Genomic DNA, 15415 nt, shown 5'->3' with positions numbered 1-15415 from the left:
ATACGTACTTCACATAGACGTTTTCCTCTGCTTGTATATCCCAACCATCTTCCACCTGTACGTATGCCTTTTCTTCAGGTCTCATTTCCGCTGCTGTAGACACAGCCAGTCGTTCATAACCTAATCCTTCACAACCGAAAAATAAATACTTAAATTACACAGTAAGTAATTTGTAGCTCCAATGACACGAGTGAAAAGTGAAAAACGTCTGCGCTTGCTCTAAGTGCGTATTCAAATTAGTCAAAACATATCAAACTTTCTGCCTGATATATGGACTTTACAGAATGCCAAAAAATTAAAAAGTTACGCATGTTTTGAAATGTAAGGCTAATGCTTTCATTAAAGAATACTGACAAACTGAAGAATATTAAAGGAATTTTTTCTTTGTTAGGCGAAAACGAAAATTTTTTTTTTCACGAAAGGCAAGCTTGCACAAACGTTTTTCTCTAGTGTCCTCTCCAATACAATTTGCAAAGCTGACCAATCATAGTGTAGATTGAAAACAAGCCAATCCAACTCAACCAAAACTTGAGCCAATCAACGAAGCCGCAATTTGATTTTATTTCTGACAAAAACTGATTTAGAAAGACTCAACAACTCGTAGGAATGAAACGTTGTGATTGGCTGAAATCAATATGATATTCATTTTTCTATTTCCTGATTGGCACATGCAGGTTTGTTCGCCACAGGCTTTTTTGATTACCTTCGTTAAACTGAAGTGCTTATACATTTCTTATGCATTAACATGAAGAAAAAAAATATACCATTATTCCTTAGAAAGTCATTTTATCCTGTATTTTGCTAGTATATTTGTTTGCTTGCTTGTTATATTGTTGTTTGTTTTTGAAATATGTGCAGTTTTTTACCTATTAATTCCCTTTCAAAGTCAACAAGAATAGAGGCACAAGCAATGGTAAGCTTCAGGGGATCTTTGTTATCTTTAAAAGCTCCCAGAAAGACTTGCTGCGGACTTCTCCACCAACAAAGGATTGGCTCAGAAATCGTCAACCTGAAAAAATCAATTGAAATTAGATGAAATGAAGAAAAGAAAATTGAAATGAAACTAGTTTAAAGAAACTCGAACAACAACATAAACAGTCGAATCATTTACATATCAGTAAACTGCGAGCAACAACTTTATTGGGTAAATGCACTTTGCAAACACCGATAACCTGCTAACCTCTTTCCAACATGGTTCGGCATTATTCCATGTTTCCCGAATTAGTCAATTTTCTATCGTCGTTTGTAAGACAAAACATACCTATAAAAATGTCGAACATGAAGTTCCAAGAAGCCTTCTTCTTTCTTTTCCAGTTTTACATTGCCTTTAACTTCATCCCAACTTTCTCCAGGATGCACCGCGCCCTTTTGAGACAAAACTCGTAAGCGACCAGGGAAGTCGTCTGTAGAACCCTCGTGCGGAAATTTTGTGGTAACAGGCTTCAAGAACTTGATGTCTTTAAACCCGCTAAAAATGAAGATCATCTCTGGCAACAAAACCACCTGTTCAAAAGAAGAAAAAAAAAAAGAACTTTCAAATCATTACATAGTATAACTATAGTGATGGCTAATTATAAGCTGAATATTTTGTTTGTGAAGTGGAAAATGCTTTTTAATGGACCAAATAAATTACCTAATTACTCACTTGGATCGGTCTATCCATATTTTATTTTTTCTTAAACATGAATTCAATAGTCTTTTTATCTCCTTTTCCATCGATAAAAGTCGCCATCTTTGTATTTGATGAGCCTGCAATATCTTATTAGATAAGACCGCAGATACGTCTTTAACAAAGGGAGCCCCTGACCCTTCATCTAAATAAGGAAAGCATTGTTCGTTTGTTTTAAAATTATTCGAGAGGTTCTCCTGAACATACTGAATCGAATTGGACGCATCATTTGCTTGTTCTATGGATTACTTTCAAGGGATTTTTCTTATTAATAGATTGAAGAGTTCATTAGGGTCCAATGTTTTACTTCAATGTGCTCCAACTGCAAAAGGATTGCCTGTTAATAATACTTGATCGTGCCGAGTATTCGTTCAGAAGACCTGGCTGAAGATATTTCCTTATTTTCGAAACTTTACAGGGAGATACTTCCATGTTTCCAAAGCAATCGAATGAAATAAGACGAGTTGTGGTCAAAACAAAACTACTAAGTACAATTCATAGCAGTATTTGGATTTCCGATTTATTCAAAGTTGAGCTCCATATTTAAAAAGGTAACAAATGTTGTTGACTCGCCATTCTTTGATAGTGCTCAGCAGTAAACATGTTTAATTCTTTCTAAGAAGAACGATTTATTGCCAGCAATTCAAGTAATAATTTAAGGTAAAAGTTCAAGGTCAAGTTCAGTTTATTTACACTTTTAATAAATTAAAACACTCATTAATAATTCATAAGCTTATGGTCCAATTGGAGCCACCATACACGTCACGTGCATGAACCTTTATACCCGATAAAGTCCTCTTCATTCAAGTGATTTTATATAAAGACACGTGTCTTTATATAAAGACACATGTGATCTTTATATAAAGACCACTCGAATACTATGAGGATGACTTCATCAGGGATGAAGTATGCATCAGAGTTTATATGAAGAGCTTCATCAAGGTCATAGTCAACCCTAATGATCTTTGACTAACGTGCCTGTCTTTGCCGTGGCACGCAATACCCAACGTGTGGGAGCTTCTATTTAATCTAGTTGCGCATGCCCGTGACGTCAAATCTCTATCGAAGTATATAAATCCATGTTCGTGACGTGTATGGTGACTCCAGTTGAACCAAAATCTTATAGATTGTTCATGAGTGTTTTAAGAAGTTCAAAAAACTCGTAGATCGTGTTTTATCAGGTATAAAAGCACTCGGCTACGCCTCGTGCTTTTATACATGATAAAACACTCCTACTCGTTTTTTAAACACTACATAAGTTACCGAATAAGAAAAGATTAATGACAATATTTAAAAAAAAAACCCTAATTAAAGATAGTTTTATAAATAATGATTTCATTTATGGAAAAGTGTGTAGTGGTCAAAGGAGCATAGCTTTCGAGTTGACCACTGCACTGGATAGGTGCCAAGTTTTTTAAATATTCATAAGAGCTTTTGGAGCAGGCGTAGCTCAGTTGGTTAGTGCGCGACCTTCAGAGCTTTTGAGGTCCACGGTTCGATCCTTAGGATCTCCACGTCTGTTTCGACTTCTCTCTAATCCGTGTAGCTTCAGCTTTAAATACTCTTAAAACAGAGCACTGATGGAGAGAGGGAATAAAGTGCGCACCGTCGGCTTCCATTGATAGCAGTTGAATTTCAACTGAAGGAACTACCGACGTTAAATATAGGTACCTTTTAATTTTTTAAGAATATTTGTTCTTTATATAATAAATATAGAAAATTTCATTATGGTAAATGCGAAATAAATATTTAATTAAATAATTAATTTTGATATAGATCAGTGAATTTGTAACTGCAAGTTCAAAAGATGTATTTTATATAGTTATTCTTGAATGAATAGTATGAAAAAAGCGCGATACCACTATTGGGATCGAGAACGTTTTATTTGACGACAACGACAAGAACCAGTTGAGTGTTGCTTTCTAAGGAGCTCGCAAAACGAACTTTGGAACCATCAACTTAAACGAGGCCGTAAGATGACGAAACAACTGGCATCAAGCTCAAAGCAATTCAAAGTGATCACGTGGTACATAATCCATACATCTCATTTGTTGAGGAGGGCAAGGCCCACTTTGGGCCTACCCTCTTAATTTTTAGTAAAAAGAGAATACCACAGAAACTGAGTTTCCTGTTTAAATGTCGACATTTTACGGTTTTTCATGATAATATTCATTAGAAAGTCATAGATGGAGGTTACATTGATTTAATTTAATCAAAGAAAACTAAGTAGGTAAAAAGACAATTGAATTCATGTTTATTCTTTGAAGACCGACGTAACAAACAATAAAATATGGATAGGCAGATCCACGTGAGTAATTAAAGATCTATTTGGTCTACTAACAAGCATTATCCCCGTCACAAACCAAATATTCTCCTACAGCCCATGGGCTAATGCAAGATTAAATTTTTCACACAAATATTATACTACAAACCTTCATGGATCCAGTGATTGTCTTATCAACAGCTCCTTCAGGAAACGTAACTGTTACATCATTACATACTGAAGACGTGACAACACATCCAGTTGGTGTAACCTCGAACGTATCAGTGACGAGCCTGCTGATAACGGCTAAGGTTGTCAGCTTAGAGATCTTTACTTGAATAACGTTGCCAGCTTTGTAGTTTTTGGGAATATGTGAAGTGTCCTTGAATTCTAAATGAGTAGGTTGAGATTAAAAATACTGGAGGTTACGATGCCATTTAGACAAAAGTCATAATTTGCAATTCTCAAAAAAAAAAAAAAAAAAAAAAAAAAAGTCAGTCATGTTGGTGATGTTCATACTAAATATTAGTAACTCGGTCACGAGCCGTAAACATTATTTCATGAAAAAAAAGTATGGACTCCAACAGCCTTGGTGGTGCTACGAAATATCTTTCGTCTAGATCCGTCTTTTTATTGAAAATAACAAAGGTAGGCCAAACGAATTCCCACAAACCTAGAGCACTAGCTTTAGAAGGCAGACTCCTTTTCCTCCCCGCCTGCGTACGTCCCGCGGGCTCGCGAAAGCAAAGTCTGAACAACGAGCCGGAAAATTCAATTCTACATTTCAGTATTTCTATTCATTTTAAACACGAAACGAAAAGGGTTGTGCACACCTCCTTTGCTGTATATAGCGATATCAATAACATCACAAAAATTACCACCACATGTAATTCATTAGTCAATGTATCTGGGTAGCGCTCGTGACTCAGAAGTCGTTTTCGCGGGGAGGCACAGACTGGGGAGGGAAAGGACGTCTGTTTTCTCGGCCTAGCGATACTAAAGCTAAATTAAAGCAAGCCAGCTAAGGATGAGCTAATGACCTTGAGCATGAGGAGATTTCGAGACTAGAGTATTCTTACCTTCTATTTCCTTCCAAATGAGTTCCTGGTTGTTGAAAGCCTTCACTATCGTTTCATAACCAGATTTTTTTCCAGGACCTGCATGCAGCATTGTCACAATTACTGGTTGCTGTAGTTCGACAGATGGGCCAAGCTGCACTAAGTGGCTTACGAGAGTCTCCATAGGATCCGCCTCAGGCGAAGGTATACTTTCGCGAGAGCATACTTTGCAAACCACTTGAGTGGAACTTTCAACAGTATTACGAGGAAATTCAAGTAGAGCACCATACATAGAGATGTCACAATGACCCCCTTCTTGAGTTCTGTTGAATAAGAAAGAATAATGAGCTTTATAATGCAAACACTAATGACTTACAAGGATTCCCAAGAGAGTCAATTAGCAACTGAAGATATGGCAGCCATGTTGGTGGTGTTCAGAACAAAGGAGGCCGATGGGAAATATTTTGCTACACCACAAATATGGGCGCGATGAAGTAGCATGCAAACAAAGATTAGAAGTTAATTAACTATTGCCTCTTTGCACAACTAAACTCAATTTCTCTCCCGTAGTGTAAACGTTATACGTTTTGCAGCCTTTTTTTACCTCTACGTAAAGTAGTATTCTTAGATACAACTAGCTTTAGCTAACCAGGGGCGGATCCAGTGGTGGTAAGATAGGTGACTAGTCACCCCCCTTTTGCTCACATTTCTCAGTATATTGTTAGTAACAGACACCCCCTTTTCCTCGAATTTCTGGTAAAACCTTTGTAATAGTCACCCCCATTCTAAACTTCCTGGGTCCGCCCCTGCTAACAAACTTACACTTCAATAATTGCTTGATTCTGATTGTTAGAGATGGTCAGCGATTTCATTTCATTGGAAACCAAGGGTCTTGCTGCCCTTTCTTCCTCTCCATACTCATTCAGACACTGTAACTTTAGCAGTTGATTTACATGATCATAATTATGCTTAGGTGTTATTTGTTGGAGTAGTTTATCCATTAGTTGTTCTCCATATTTTTTCCTGGCCAAAAGTCCAGATATGAACACAAATGTCTGCCCACTCGCTATCTCTTTCTCTGGGATTTCTCCATTCTTTACGAAGAAGGAAGCAGCGAGAAATTCTTGCAGCGTCAGATGAGTGAAACTAAACTCTTCTTTTGTTTGAAGAGGAGAAATTCTTATTCCAGGAACACAATGAAGGATGCCACTTACTTTCAAGTTTTCAATTTCGTCCTCGGTAAGGTCTAGCTTTTTCATATCTTCTTCGTCAAAAATATATTTACTTTCCTTCAGTAAATTAGCTGCTAAATTAGCTAGTTTATCTAGCGTTTCTTCAGCTATTTTCATTGCACATTCTGACATTTCAGAATATTTGAGATTTGCATGGAGTTTTTGTACCAAGACTTTAACAACCTCATCATAAAGATCGGTTATTTTAGCTGGTAGACCTTCTGTGATTTCTTTATGAATAATTTGCCATTCTAAGCACCAGCACAACAAGAAAGACAATAGCGGAATATGATATAAACTTATCAGGTTCTCATTTTTTTCGACGTGTTCGCATACCGTCTTCTTTATTTGTTCTTTTTCTGGTTCGCTGAAATATTTGTCAACATACTCGGTGACTTGTTCAGGTGAAAAGCCCGAGATTTCTACGTATTTGTCAAAATTGATTTTTCCCAACTCCTTGGCCTCGCCTGGGCTTGAAGATACCAGAACAACAGAACTTCTTAGAAGTTTTCCTTTGATCAGTTTAGAACAAAGTGCAGGGATTGGCATCTTTTGGCATGGGTCATTTGGATATCTCTTCTCAAAATCGCTAGCGATTTGTTTACAGTGCTGTTCTGAACATTCATCAAACCCGTCCAAGATGATCAGCACCTCTGATGGAATTTTAATCAAAAGTTCAAATAATGAATCGTTGATCTTTGAATTGTCGTCAAGAAGGGGCGAAAAATTCAGCAATTCTTGTAAATTTATCTCTTTGTCGCCCTGTAAGCTGAGCTGACGGAACTTTAACAAGTACGCGAACCTAATATTGGGAGTGTCATTATTTTGAAATAATCTATTCATAGACCAATCTAGCAGCAGTAAGGGGGACTCGCGATCACCATTCGGAATTGCCCGGGAATTATCCGTGTTTATGCACTAGCGTCCCCCGCGGGAATTACCCGTGTTCTGTTATATGTTGCGCGAAGATTTCCTTACTGCTGCTATGTTTGCGAAGGTTAAAATATTTGTGTCGCAAACGGAGGATAAAATATTCCTTAGATATAGATGGACACCATCAAAAGCATTAGTAACAAGACTGTGCGCCGACTGCGAACTCAGGTGCTGGACCGCTTAGACGCCGACTTTGCCTTCACAACGTTTATGGAGGGAGATACACATGAGACGATGAGCGAGGAAAGAGCAGAAAGGATAATTGACTTAATGCCCGAAGGTAATTACCGCCTGGAGTTGACGTTTATAAAGTATTTAGACGGCGAGTGGATAATAGAAAAGGGCAGGAATCCAATACGGGCGTCTGGCAGGAAGGACCTGTTCGTTTTAAACAAGGACACGCGTCCTGGGGCGCTGGTGGGCATCGACATGTTGTTCTACGAAGTTGCTTACCCGGTCACCGTGGTTATTTACGGTGCGTATGAAATTAAGAACCCGGACGTTAAGAAGCTCAAACCAATGCGGCATCCGGGTAACTGCGTGGGTAAGTTAGTTAGAGAGTTCTTCGAGGATTCCTCTAGGGGAGGTAAGCTTACGTTGAAGAGAAGAAAAGCCATCAGGAAATGGGAGCATGCTACTCGTAGGGCAGGAGCCACCATTGAAAACATCAAGAAGTTAGAGGTTGCTTTAGAAAGGCGCATACACGTGAAAGACATCACCGACGGCTTCATTTACTCCGGGACGCACAAGTATGGGGGCCGGGGTGCGCCTATCGTAATTTACCAGCATAACGCACATGCGTGGAGGGAGTTAAGGTTCCCAAAGAAGAAGGAGACGCGCGTTTACAAGGAGTCGCCGCTTGCAGAACTAATGCACGAGAATTCTATTTGGTTAATGGATGCGGAGGGAAGTCAATTTATGACCCAAGATGGTACTTTGTATCGTCCTGAAGTGGAACAGCTGCGCATTCAAAGCGCCTGTGAGACTTTAGGAGAAGACTTCTCCGACGAAGTGCTTAGCAGTCGCAGTTTGGACTTCTTAGCCGCAAAGAAAAGAAACGGTTGGAAATCCACGCCGGAGGAGTTCAAAGACATAGCTAAAGCTTGCGTAGAACACGGCCACGGCGGTCTGTGGAACATGGAATACGATGAAGACGAATACGTGTCGCTGGATATGAAACATTGTTACCCCGCAAGCTTTAAGGGCCTGGGAGACTGTAAGGAATATTACGACCGTTACGGACATCCAGATTCACAGTTCTTTCGTGTTGCGTTGGATGGTCACTACGACGCCCCAGCAACGGGGTTTGTACGGTTGACCACCTGGAAATTAGCAGCGGGTCTGCACCCCATAATCTATGCGTGGTATGGGAAGCACCTGCAGGAGAAAGAATGGATACCCATACCCCTATTGAAGTTCTTTGAAGAGCGCAAACTTTTAAAATACACAGCGCATGAAGCCATACTTTGTCACAGCGCCTTCACGCAATGGTTACCGGAGCATAACCCCACAGCGCGTGTGGTCATAGGTAAATTCACGCAGGGCGCTAAGGAGGGTGAAAAACATATGCAGCGACGCCTGATAACGGACGAAGGCGAGCTAAGCTTCCTCATCAAGCGCGCGCATGACAAAGGAACGATGGTGTCTGTAGAGAAATGGGACTACCTTGTCGACGATAAACTACACGAATGGAATGCGCTGTGTTATTACCAGGACCATCGACCGCAGTATTACCATCTGCGTGCCAGCATGCTCGCATATGCGCACATTAACCTATTAGCGATGCTCTTGCGGTTCGACAAAGAAGACATTCCACGCGTAGCCACGGATTCCTTATACGTGAAACCGCACGTATTGGAAAAGATGAAGGAATTCTACACTGCCGATGAACTTGCAGAAAGTGGCCAATGGCGCGTCAAAGATGAGGAAATAAGGTCTTGGAGGGCACGTGTAGAATATCACGGCGAGCACACCCAGGGCACCGTAACGCCTACCAAAGAGCCTCTACCTTCAGTTGCCGACCCCATTTCCTACCAACGCTTCTCTTACCTCTACGGTACGGGAGGCAGCGGTAAGACGACGCGCGTGTTAGAACTCTTTCCCAAGATAAAGGTGCTAACGCCAACGCACCGTTTGGAAAGAGAACTCTGCGAAATGGGCCACGACGCACAAACTTACCACAGCTTCTTCCGTTGGAATGGCCAAAAGTGGGTACCAGAAGCCATCCACGACATACCTCCGGTGATACTTTGGGATGAGATTTGCACCGTTCCTTTAGAAATCCTCAAAGAATTCGTAGAATTCCTCCGTGGAAAGTGTCAAGTAATATTCGCCGGAGATCCCTGCCAGCCTCCTCCAATAGCCGGAGAGATGCCCCACGAATGGCTGAAAGATTTCGTAGACCATGCGGAGGAAATTAACACCGACTACCGCAGTAAGGATCAAATAAGAAACCTGAAAGCGGAATTGAGGGGCCTCAGTGACGCCGAGCAATGCAAAACACTGCGCAAACGCGTACGAGCGAAGAAATACGAGGACTTTCTATACGCCTGGCACCCTAAGGATCTGGTGCTGAGCAGCAAACGCGCAGCACAGTCTCGCATACAAAAGGATTTGCTAAATATACACCGAGAGCGCTTCCCTACGCATCCCGTACCTGTTTGCTACAAACCCCACGACACCCGCATGCAAAAAAGAGACGTCTGGGTACCTGGTACCGACATCCAACTGCAGAACGCAGTAACGCATGATAAAGCCTGGGTACCCATAGAAAAGGTGGAAAAAATAACCTCCCATCCAGACTGGCGCTTGGGCTATTGTATGACAGTCCATAGTGCGCAGGGGCTTACCATAAAAGAAACGCTGTGGATCATAGACCAGCGGCTGTGTTGGAGCAACCTTATCTACACCGCCGTAAGCCGCGTAGAATATGCCAAACAGTTAAAAAGAGCCTGGGGGCCGCAACTGCGTTACGACCGCGCCCCAGAAGGCATAGCAAAGGAGAACATTGCCAAGAAACTCCTTCGCTACAAAAGACACGACGAAGAAAAAAATATGACGTTCGACCTATGCGTGGACGACGTCTATAAGAAAGGGGCAAGGTGTGCCAAATGTAACATACCTCTACTATGGAGGTTTGACCCGAATGACGATCAGCAGTTCTCCGTGGATCGCATAAATAACAAACGCGGCCATTGCAGAGGCAACGTAAGACTGACATGCCTAGAGTGTAATCGGGCGCGCGGAGCAGCATTACTTTGAGTCTTTGGGGACTATGAGCAGCTCTTCCTTGACAAATCCACGACTTGGGCCATCTAGGTAATACAACACGGGTTGCCCTTCCTTGGTGACGGACTTCGAAATCTCATACGTTTCCAGGGACCAGTTAGGATCCGTGGCTCTCTTACTGCCACCTTCGAGTTCCCCCGGCTGATAGAGGTATCTGACCACTATGTCGCGGGGGAGCTTTTTTTCCTTCAGTCCGACCGCCCTTGAGCTTCTGACGAAGGACTTGTGTTCCACGTGTTTCTTTTTTATGGCATCCCTGGGTTTTATTCCCGTAGCCCTGGCCGCCTCGTTGTTCAAAGCCGCGACGACCTGGGGGAGCCTCTGGGTCCATTCCCTGTTGCGTTTGGAGGGATCTTCCAGCTCTTTCCAATACTGGTACCCAAAGAGACGCTCGGCCAGGGTTTTATTGAATCTTTCGACGATGCTCTGGCCCCTGTGGTACTCAGCTTCGGCTCTCCTAATCTTAGTGCTGTGGTCTTTCATGGTCTTAGTAACCACGCCCATGAACTCTGTCCCCGCATCCACTTGCAGCAGCTTAGGCCATTTCAAGACGCGCTTATAAATCCTACCTAGGGCTTCTGCGACTTCCCCAGAATCCTTGCTGGTTATGGGTTCGGCGTCCTTGTATCTGCTTGCGATATCAACTACGGTCAAAGCGTACCTATAGGTCTTTTTTCTCACTTTGTCGTGCGGCAAGAAAAGCAAATCCGCCTGATGAACCTCGTTGGGGGTATTTACGGTAAAGCTGGGCCTGGGAATGTACTTGGGCACGGGAAGATAAACCTGCCAGAGGGTTTGTTTTCTTAGCCAGTTCTTAGCCGTTTCTTCTGATACCCTGGCCGCGGTCGCGAGTTTCTTGATAGCTGACGCTCCTTTCCAATAGCCTTCAGGTCCATAGTAAATCCTTTTGAGTTTGTCCTCTACGCGGCCCATTATATGAATTCCAAAACAAGATTGATCTTACGTTCGTTAAAATCCACCGTCTTTCCGTCCACCTTAATGGCGATGTTTATGCTTTCTACCAAATTGGACAAGTCATAGCTTAAAGAAATGGGAGTGTATTCTACTGGGTCAAATGGATTACCTTTGGGCAGAAACTTGGACATAAGAGAAGACTTTTTTCCATTGTTGTAACTATGGACTAAGTCGCAATAGACTTCGTAAGAGGATGCGACTTTCCATTTCACAGGTATGGCTGTGTCGGTAATTGTTTTGCCCGAGGCACATAATAATGACCCCAATGGGTCAGACTTTCCAAAAGTTACTGAATAGTTTGCCATATTGTGTTTGAGGGTCATTTCGTGCGGCAATCCCGTGGTGAGAGTATAACCGTGTTTTGCTAATTCCTTGGCCAGTGTGATTGGCGTGTAATGTCCATCGGGTAGCATTACGCCTTGATAATTGCCGCCGCCTTTATGCTCAGTGACCAAGGCATTGACTAAATTATACCAAGAATTGTACAAAGAACAACTAACCAGCCTAACCTTATGGGCTTTGATGGGGGGATTCAGATAAGTGGTAAAGTCATTCTTGTCGCTTTCCAAAAAGACGATCATATATTTCAGGAAACACAGTTCCCCTCTAGTGATCTGAGCGCAGCTCAGAGTAGATACGCCAAAGCTACGCCTCCGGCCAGCCCTGCGACTCCTACGAAGACCAACTCATTGTCTTTTTGTTTCTTAGAAGGCTGATAGTAATTCTTGAACTGAGGCTTTCTTAACCTAAAGTCGGGGTGTGCTTGCGCATAAAGTTTAAAGGCGTAGTCTGTATTTTCGAAGTTCTTGTCTGCCTGCATCTTGTCTTGGTAGTTCTTATCCAACCAATCCCTGTAAGCTTGTCTTTTTTCATTCCAAGCTGCCACGTCCCTTTGATATTTCTCCAGCGCTAAGTCGTGCCTCTTCCTTTCGGCGGCTAAATCTCCGCTGCGATCACCTCTAACTAATCTATCCAAATATTGACCACCATAATTAGCTCCAGTGAATGCTAAAGCTGCAATAACTCCACCTGCGACCACGCTAGCCATTATATATTAGAAAATCACAGGGATTTTCACGAGTTATGTCGTTGGCAGGTACTTTTCCTTCCGTAGGTAATCCTTTACCATGATAGCCCCGCCTACGGCAGCGGTCATTTTAGCAAAATTAGCGAAGCTCTTGCTTGGGTCTTCAGTAAAGTCTTCTTTGAGCACTTTCTTACCTACCCAACCAATACCCGCAACGATGGAAGTAATGATAGCTGCTTCTTCAACAGTTTTCAATAACGCGGTCGACATTATATTACAAAGCGAGAAGGTTATTACTCCATTTCAGGGATCTTACTTTTTCTAACAGCCGGCTCCATAGGTGCGTAATGTGCTGGTTCTACTTTTGGCTTCGTAGCCCGCCATTGTAAGTAAAGGCTGCCTGCTGCTATAGCAACTCCTAACGCGCCAATGACGTACCCAGGATTAATGAAGGATTCCTCTTCTTTTTCCTCCACCTTTTCTTCCTTTTTGGCTTTGTTCTTTTTATTCATCTCCGCGAGCTTCTTTCCGGCAGCGACTCTGCCCGGAGATTTAGCCTTGGTAATCTTCTGCTCCTCTTGGGGCTGCTCTACCTTCGACTCTGGTTCCATTTATATCTAAGGACTTGAAGGACTTGATAAGTAACTTAATAGGACCTGAGCAAGTACTTAAGGACGACTTGACTAAGTACTTGACAACGACTTGACTAAGTACTTAAGGACGACTTGACTAAGTACTTGAGGCGACCTGGGTAATTCCTGAGGACGACTTGACTAAGTGATCAGGTACCTCAGCAAGTGCCGCCTGGAAGACCTTTTCGACTTCTCTGTCCTTCTTGAAGTCCTTCCAAGATGTTCCAAAGGAACCTAGTACCTCCTTCAAGTCGACGTGCTGAGCTACGTGAAGTGCCGCAGAGGCGACTGCCATTAACTTACCGCACTTCAAAGACAGCCACCCACAGGTTATCTTAAGTTCTTGGGCGATGACATAGTCCTCGCTTATGTCCTTCCGTAGTTGCTCCACGTCGTCTATGGGCAGCGCAAGTCCAAGCAATTTAGTTGCAAGTCGGATGGCGGAGTCTGCGACGGCGTCGGTGGTCTTACTTGCAAGGGCAGCCTCGTACCTCTTATGGAACTTTTTGACTTCCTCTTCTGACAACTTATTAACCTGCTCATGGGTAAGTTCCTTGCCTATCATTTCTTTACACTTCCCAGAAGACACAAGGATGTTAAGTTGTTCCTTGAGGTTACTTTCATCTAACTGCGTGGGGACTTCATCTAAGAGTTGCTCAATGTCCATATACATTAGGAGTTAAAGATCGCAGATCTTTATGGAATACGGAAACTTCAAAGAGAAGATCATCTTGGAATGTTGGTGCGTTTTTAGGTGCCGCATGTATTCGTGTAACTGTTCCTTGGATATCTCACCGCCGTAGTCGCTTAAGATGGTTTCCAGGTCAGACTTACTTGGAGTATAAAATACGACAAGTGAACCTATGTTTTCCCTGAAGGGCTTGGAGACGCTGGTAAGCTGCTGCGAGAGCAACCAAACGCTAATATTGTCGTGTCTGCCGCTAAAGGCGAGCTTCACTAATTCGGAGGTGCGTCTTTTTACGTCGTCCCCGCAGGCGATGTCATCCAATATGAGGAGTGTCTGCGTATCCTTAGGGAATTGTCGATGCCAAAACTTAAGATGGCTGGATAACTCGTTAGGGTCTAAGATATCTACGAAGAAGTCGTCATCTTTCACTCCTATGCCCGTCCAGGTGCGGTTATTCACGTAGGTGGGGCATAATAGCACGATGTAGTCGAAGCGGTATCTAAAGGGTCCTAATAGCTGCTCTACCACGAACTGGGTCTTTCCGCAGCCGGTGGGTCCTACTATCAAAGCGTTACAGGGCATGTGATCTGGGTTCATTATATTTTAGAAAATCACAGGGATTTTCACTAGTTGCCTTTTCTCGAAGGGAACTTGTTCCCTGATATATATGGAGCCAGTGGAAGCAGTGCAAAGAATTGTCGCCGACGCAAAAGATAAAAGAGACACCATAGAAATGCAAAGGGAGGAGATAGACCGGTTAAAAGAGCGCGTGCAGGAGTTGTACGATGAAATGTGCGGTCTGAAGCGCGCGGAAAGGTTTGGCGCGCTGATAACGATGGCAACGTGGGCTAAGGAGTCCGTTAAGGACTTCATGCGATATCCCCCGTAGAATGTTGACAATAAGGTTAAATCTTTGTTAAGGATGCCTGGAAACTATTTCAAAGAGTGTCTTAGAATGTTGACGTTTAGGTTAAATCTTCGTTAAGGATGCCTGGAAACTATTTCAAAGAGTGTCTTAGCTTTACTATTTTGAATCCTGCAAGCGCCCTTCAAAAAGGGGTTCTTATTTTTATTTATTATTATTAAATATCCTTAATTATCCTTAATAATAATAAATAAAAATAAGAATGGGATTTGAGACTCTTTGCACAAACCCTACTTTACTATTTTAAGCCGCCTACTAACCATTACGGGCTTTCCAGGCATCCTTAACAAAGATTTAACCTAAACGTCAACATTCTGAGACACTCTTTGGAATAGTTTCCAGGTATCCTTAACAAAGATTTAACCTAAACGTCAACATTCTGAGACACTTTTGAAATAGTTTCTGGCCGTTAAGGACTTCATGCGGTATCCCATATAAGGGTTATTAAATCCTTATTATATATGGAGTGTGAGCGGTGTAACAAGGAGTTCAGCTCGAAGCAAATGTTAAAATACCACGTTGAAAAAAAGGTGTGCGCTAAGAAGGCACGCGAAAGACGTTGTAAGGAGTGTAATCGCCTCTTTAGCAGCGCGCAAATGTTGGATTACCACGTAGAAAACCGCGTTTGTCTAAAGAACGTATGTGAGCGATGCGAGGAGGATAAGAACGACGAATGGCATCGACATCGGTGCCGCGGCAATTACGACCTGCTGAGCGTGGCTTGC

The 15415-nt window shown here is 42.5% G+C and overlaps 1 protein-coding gene across 1 annotated transcript in view; it reads right to left on the bottom strand.

The window, feature by feature from the left end:
* LOC148910308 (uncharacterized) overlaps positions 1 to 15415 on the bottom strand; it is a 70660-nt gene that overhangs the window by 4171 nt on the left and 51074 nt on the right. The window contains exons 10-15 of the mRNA XM_089031728.1: positions 5813 to 6875; positions 5012 to 5313; positions 4102 to 4322; positions 1262 to 1503; positions 867 to 1009; positions 9 to 126 (exon numbers count right to left, since the gene is read on the bottom strand). Coding sequence (XP_088887854.1) covers positions 9 to 126; positions 867 to 1009; positions 1262 to 1503; positions 4102 to 4322; positions 5012 to 5313; positions 5813 to 6875 — 2089 coding nt within the window. The remainder of the gene's footprint in view (positions 1 to 8; positions 127 to 866; positions 1010 to 1261; positions 1504 to 4101; positions 4323 to 5011; positions 5314 to 5812; positions 6876 to 15415) is intronic.

Source organism: Actinia tenebrosa, unplaced genomic scaffold (genome assembly GCF_029948245.1).
Source record: "Actinia tenebrosa isolate PJP-AT-01 unplaced genomic scaffold, QUT_ActTen_1.0 PGA_scaffold17__23_contigs__length_9995812, whole genome shotgun sequence".
Taxonomy (NCBI): Eukaryota; Metazoa; Cnidaria; class Anthozoa; order Actiniaria; family Actiniidae; genus Actinia; species Actinia tenebrosa.
This window is presented reverse-complemented; position numbering and strand designations above follow the sequence as displayed.